At 34.9% G+C, this 6,959-nt stretch overlaps 1 protein-coding gene across 1 annotated transcript; it reads left to right on the top strand.

The window, feature by feature from the left end:
• The first annotated feature begins 1,952 nt into the window (after positions 1-1,952).
• On the top strand, positions 1,953-6,959 carry LOC141146798 (gamma-crystallin-3-like). Its single transcript, XM_073633406.1, has 3 exons — positions 1,953-2,066; positions 6,209-6,451; positions 6,622-6,959. The coding sequence occupies exons 1-3, from the start codon at positions 2,058-2,060 to the stop codon at positions 6,895-6,897; spliced, it is 528 nt and encodes a 175-aa protein (XP_073489507.1). The 5' UTR covers positions 1,953-2,057; the 3' UTR covers positions 6,898-6,959.

Below are 6,959 nucleotides of genomic sequence, written 5' to 3'. Positions count from 1 at the left end.
ATATATATATATATATATATATATATATATATATACAGATATATATCTCTATATATCTCTATATCGCTCTCTCTATATATATATCTATATATATAGATAGATAGATATATATAGAGAGAGAGATATATCTATATCTATCTATCTATATATATATAGATATATAGATATATATATCTATATATCTATATATATATAGATATATATATATATATGTCAGAAGCAGGAAGAGGACATGGCAGCTCCACAGTGAAGATTTTTACAGACTCCAGAAGCCTCCACATCCTGAAACATACTTTATTAGTAATTATGTAGAGCACAAACTGATTTTTTTGGTCCAAACTTCAGCTTTAATTTCCAACTACACCTAATTAATAAAACATACATTAGCACATTTACCATTCCAGCATTCATTCTGCAACACTGAAAGATATACCAGTCCCTCTCTACCACCTTCCATAAACATTGTCTTTACAAGGGAAAGGAAAATATGATTGAAATAGCCAGCAAACATTTTTAAAAACATATATATGTATCTATTTGTTGTTTGCTATTCCATTCCCAGGCCAGCTTGGCACTGAAACTCTGATAGACGTAAACTAACAAACACATTTTTGTTTGTCATAAACAAAATTGTAAAACTTGACAACAGCTGAAAAAGCAGTCATAGATTGTGCTATGATCTAAATCAAAGGACTTTGGGCTATCTGGCATAAACAACAGCCTTTCAGTACTAACTGTTAGGGGTCTATTTATAAAAAAAATTTGTTGCAATAAAGTGGCAAACATTTGCGCAGCTGCAACAGAAATTGTTGTATTTTGACTAATGGGATTATTTTCTATGATCAGCAGTGCCATCTAATGGCCATAATGCTGTATTTTTTGAAAAATACCACATTTACTCACTAAATGGCACTTACAACCACTAGATCACATTGAGACGCTTGCACTAAATCATAATAAACAAGATATTGTGATTAATCCCCAAAGCTAAACTCCTGGTTTGATCTTTATGGCATATTTACATTGGTCCAACTTGGTCCAATATAAGTATGCATATTTCATACCCGAGGGGCTGCTGGGGAAGCAGACAATCACTGTAGTAGTCAGTTCTACTACAGTAACAGCCACAATCATGTGGGTCTTGTGCCATGATGTCACCACCTCTCCTTTCCACGTCGTCCAATCAGAGAGTGACTTGTGTTTATATCAAAAATGCAGCTTTCTGTAAATGGTGGTTGTGCCAAGCAAATAACCCCTGTGGTCAGTGTGCAGAAGTAAAAAAAATGCTCGGCACACTACTTGAAAGATCGCAGCTATCACTATAGAAAGACCAACTAATAGAGAGATTTTCCCAGCTTCCCCCAGGTAGGGGATATGCATATGAAACTGGACCAGTGTAAGTAGGTATAACAGATCATGTCTGGAGATCAGCTTGAACTTTATATCAGTCCACTTTGTAAAATATTGTTGCTTATTAGTAAAAAGTAGTGAGTTATGTTGCCTACAGCTGAAACTGACTACCTTTGGTTACTTTTAGGTAGTATGACTTTTAAACATGCATCAATGTGTGTTTCTAAAATGTTGTCTGTAAATGCATGAAATAATGTTTTTTTAAATACAAAATATGATTTTTTTTCTAGGTAAAATTAAGTGATGGAAATATATTCAGATTAAAGGAAAAATGTGTCATTTCCTCACAGACTCTGAATGCTATAAATATGTAACCTGTATGTACGTAAATATTTAGAATCAGATATTTTATGCAAAGATAGCGGATTCTCATTTGTGAAAGTGAACAACATGTATTTGTCAAATATACCCACTTAGCAAATCCATGTAACGCTCTATTGAGTGCTTCTTTTGTAAGCATACATTAACAAAGGCAACAGACAAAGAGAACATAGTAGTGAATAAAGCTATACTGTACAATTACCTTAGCAAACAGAAAATGTTGTTTTTTTAAAGCTCTGCTGAAGCCAGCAAATGGTCAATGTATATAAAGCACCTATAATTCTCACTCACAAGCACCTAACTCCAATAGAACAACTTTGTCCATCATGGGAAAGGTAAGACTGATTTTGGAAACATTAGACATTTTTAACTAATTGATTTAGCTTGAAATATGCCTATAAAGTATATATATATATATATATATATATATATATATATATATATATATATATATATATATATATATATATATATATACATATATACACACATTATGAACTATCATGATCCGAGATTGAATGCAGATTTTTGATAGTTGAATTATGACCTGTGTCCTAGGGTAGTCACATCCTTTAAACATTTGTAAGGAATTTTGGAGCTTTCATACACAATGTCAGCCATGATTTCTATTTTTTTCTAGTTAGTTATTTTGCGCCTAGCCAAATGATTGAAACCCAAACAGGAATTTAAATGAGTTCCATCTGGCTCTGCAATAGTCTCTAGAAATTTCTTTTAAAAAACTGTAATATGATCATTTTAAACCAGGAAAGCAAGGAAACCGAGTGGCAAAAAATCTTTAGTGCTTCATAATTGCTAAGTGTATGGCCAGCAATATTACATTTTTCCGCATTGGGAACAATATTCTAGATCTGTTACTTTTAAAACCTACATGATGACATATGTATAGCAGCATCAGTTATAGATAAATTAAAAACAAATGTATTAATAAAAAAACACAGCATTGTGACATTTGTAGTTCAATTATAGTGTTTAGTGCAAATGTAATAATTCATTGAGTAAACTGAGATATGATAACCTGAATAATGTTAGCCTGTCTTTGAACTTTGGACAGCAGTCACAAATATAGACACCATACAACTACACTCAGGGCAGAAAAAATCATCCAGCAGCAAAGCGCTCCATAAACTCCCAAGGTCAGCTCTACCAAATTTACAAGTTTATTTCTGTGAAGAAGGGAGAAGCATGGAGGAAAAGATAGCAATCAGAACAAGTTTTTCTGAACCTTTTCTTCAGGACTGTTTAGGAGTACCCACAGACAAATGATTGTTGCCTGATCCAGTTGAATTTTATTGATTACATTGGTCCTTGTTCCATACAGCAGGCAATTCTGGGTGTGTGCTTACAATCTTCCAAGGTTTCCATAAACCCTAAACTCAGGGTACTATGTTAAACAACTGCTTTATGGATGTAAAATAAGCCCCAAAATTTGCCATGAGCAGCTCCCTGTAGCACTTGGGTCTTTCACCCTTTGGTTAGCTATGTTCGTGACTAAGCTAAAAGTTGGAAAGTTGAATTTAGTTGGTAATACTACAATATTACAAATATTTTAGAAATCAGGAGTTTCGTAAACTGATGAACAACATTCTTTGTCTATGTAAACCAGATAATTGATTTAGCTGCTAACAAACAAAGAAACAACGTCACTAGTTTAATCATTTCATAGTTTGAGCTGTTGCAAAATATATTTCTTTACAAACATCACTAAGACAAACATGATTTTTACAATGTTTTATATTATTGAAATCAGCATTAACTTAAATGCTTCCTCCCATTGGAGCCTAATGATCTTACACCCGTTAAATATAACTTATATACAAAAACTAGTGACAATAGAGCAGAACACAACTATCTTTTTTTAAATACAAACACCTGGCAAAAAAAAAATGTTTGAAGCATTCTTACTTTTAATTTTGTGTTACCTTTTGCATTATCTATATATCATTTTATCCATATGCCATGTTGCTTAATTTGTTCCTTAGCATTAGTAGGAGATGATGAAGGAGGCACTACCATCAGTAATGAAATTTTTCCTTTTGCAGGAAGTTTTTTGTAGGTAACTTTTTTTTTTTTTCTTTTGCCACTTCAGCAGACGGCAACAAGGGACTTGACTCAGCCTTGCAATTTGTCTTTTCCGTCCCTGCCTTTGTCTCATCATCGTAGCGGTTTTAAAAATAGCAAAATTTACCAACAGTTTATTCGACCTAGACAAACTGAACACTCTACACAATACGCCCCCCTCAACCCTACTTCCATAGACCCCTCCCCCCTCTGCCATACCACCGATCCCTAGGTTGAGACCTCTATTTGTGGTCTCCTTGCTATAGATCTAGCAGTCTCAGTTCCTGGGCGTAACTCCAAGTTTTTTTAAAGGCTGCCCATCCCTCCCAATTTTCCATGGTTCTGTTAGTCTCCTCATTCATATTGCATCCTCAACATTCCATTATATTTGTTTCCTCAACCATGTCTATCCACTCCCAGATTAATAGGGGTTCTTTCTTTTGCCAGTTCTTGGGAATGAGTCTCTTAGCGGCGTTTAAAAGATGAGGGGTCAGGGACCTTTTATACTGCTTTATGTCACCCACCCCACCATGAAACAGTACCACCCAAGGGTCTTCCACTATTTCTTTTTTGTAATCTCCTTGATGAATTGCAGAATCTTTTTCTAGTATTCCCTTATTTTAGGGCAGTCCCACCACAGATGTGTCATGGAACCAACCTCTTTACAGCCTCTCCAGCATTCTGCTAGTGTATCCCCCTTGAATTTGCTTATTTTCTCTGGGGTTGAGTACCATCTTACTAGGCACTTATAGTTCATCTCTGCTGTTCTGCTGTCCACTGCCGAGGCATGGGCAAGGTTCAAAATTTTCAATATAAACTTCTTGTCTCGCGTTGTCCCCAATTCCCTCTCCCATTTTCTAATGAATGGCGGTATCTCCACTTCATCCGCCCTCAATAATATTTTATACATTTTTGATATCCTATTTCTCGGGTTCTTATCCACGAACAATCGTTCAAGAATGGAGAGTTCTTCTCCGGATCTAATGGGTTGAGGTAAATTTTTAATGAAATGGTTCAACTGGAGGGACCGCCATTCAACCATCCTCCGTGTAAGATTATTGTGCATCAAATCCTGTGTTGGAATAATTTTTCCTTTTTTTATCATATCTCTTAATTGTGTGACACCCTTTTTTAACCACACTCCTCCTATATTATTCATTCCTGGTGGAAAATATTCATTATCTAACAGTGTAATTAGAGGTGAATTGTATTTACCATTAAGCTGTTTATATATCCCATCCCAAATTTTAAAAATGTTATGTGTCAATGTGTCAGTGTTTTCGTCTAATCTTCTATGTTGTGGGGGATTCCAAATAATACTACCCAATTGTGCTTTACTGAGTGTTTTCTCTATACTAACCCATTTTTTCTCGTTTTCTTCCTTGCCCCATTCTACCACTCTGGACAATATGACAGCTTTGTAGTAGCTTGAGATATCAGGGACCGCTAATCCTCCCTTCCTTTTCCCCTGTTTCAACGTTTGCAAGGAGACTCTCGGTTTTTTATGTTTCCAAATTAGATTCATTAGCAACATTTTTAATTTTCCCAAGTATTGTTGAGGGAGGGCTATTGGCACCATCTGAAATCTATACATAACCTTAGGGAGGATCACCATTTTTATACTATTGATACGTCCCAGCCAGGATAATGATGTTCCGAGAAATTTTTTACAGTCAGACCTGACTTCGTCTAGTAGGGGAATGTAGTTAATTTTGTACATCTTCTCCCATGTATTTGCTAAATTAATTCCCAGATATTTTAATTCTTTAGTCTAAGTAATCTCCAACTTTAAAATAAATCTCGCAAAATCGGAGATATTAAATATCAACTTAAGCCTTACAGAAGAATGAATATTAAAAAATGAGTTTAAACTTACTTTTTTTTAACTTTTTAATTCCAGGAACTGGGTGTGTAATAGAGCAATGCTATCCCTATAATAGTCCATTCCCTCTTCTTATTAGCTGTTGCCTGCTTTACTGAATGCAGCTGGCATTCAATTGAGATATGTTTTGTGTAGTAAATGTCTCTGGCCATAATGTAATGCAAAATATGAGCTGACATATTCATTTGATGCAGCATGGGTATTTTAAACAATTAGTGGCTGCAGAGAATCTATTGTTAGTAATAGAATATACAGTGCCTTACCATTGAGATAAGGGACTATCAGAAAGCAAATATGAATCCTATATATGTACAAGATATAATATATATATATATATATATATATATATATATGTATATATATATATATATATATATACACTTTAGCCACTATTTTTCAAATGTACTGAATATCTTAACCAAAGGGCAACAATCGTGCAGCTGATCAAATTTATGAATGACATTGCACCCTAGATAGAAAAATAACCCTGATTTTTACATTCTCTTTATTTTACAGATCATCTTCTATGAAGACAAGAACTTTCAGGGCCGCTCCTATGAGTGCAGCTCTGACTGCTCTGACCTGTCCTCATATTTTAATCGTTGCAACTCCATCCGTGTAGAGAATGGTAACTGGATTCTCTATGAGGAGCCTAACTACAAAGGATATCAGTACTACCTAAGGAGAGGAGACTATCCTGATTTCCAGCAGTGGATGGGCTTCAATGACTCCATCAGATCCTGCCATTTAACTACTCAAGTATGTGTATTTCTGTGAATTTTTTAGCTAAGGCAGGATAGAATTACATTATATGTTTGGTAAACTGGTTTGATGTAATTACCAGTTTTATATTGCTTTAAATAATATCTAATTTCAATGTACAGTATATTTTCCCAGCAAAACTGAACTTCTCATTTTCCTTTTTACAGCATCGTGGTCCATTCATCCTTAAAGTTTATGAGAAAGAAGATTTCAAAGGTCAGATGATGGAGTTCACAGAAGATTGTCAATGTGTTTATGAGAAGTTCCGTTATCATGATATTCACTCCTGCAATGTCCTTGATGGTCACTGGATGTTCTATGAGGAGCCCAACTATAAGGGACGTCAGTATTACCTGAAACCTGGAGAGTACAGGAGATTCACTAATTGGGGAGCCAACAACTCTAGGGTTGGGTCTTTCAGGCGTGTCCAGCATCTTTATTAAACAATACATGGCAGATGATTTGTTCTGAAACTCTTCATTAAATTTCTCTGGTAGAAACAAAA

This window comes from Aquarana catesbeiana, linkage group LG06 (assembly GCF_042186555.1).
Source record: "Aquarana catesbeiana isolate 2022-GZ linkage group LG06, ASM4218655v1, whole genome shotgun sequence".
In the NCBI taxonomy this organism is placed as follows: domain Eukaryota; kingdom Metazoa; phylum Chordata; class Amphibia; order Anura; family Ranidae; genus Aquarana; species Aquarana catesbeiana.
The sequence above is the reverse complement of the archived record's forward strand: the minus strand, read 5'-3'. Positions and strand labels throughout refer to the sequence as shown.

What these genes read in the sequence shown, in the direction of transcription:
- LOC141146798 (XM_073633406.1), top strand. An exon ending in CCTGCCATTTAACTACTCAA is followed by an intron (nt 6,452 to 6,621) that starts GTATGTGTATTT and finishes TCCTTTTTACAG; the next exon opens with CATCGTGGTCCATTCATCCT.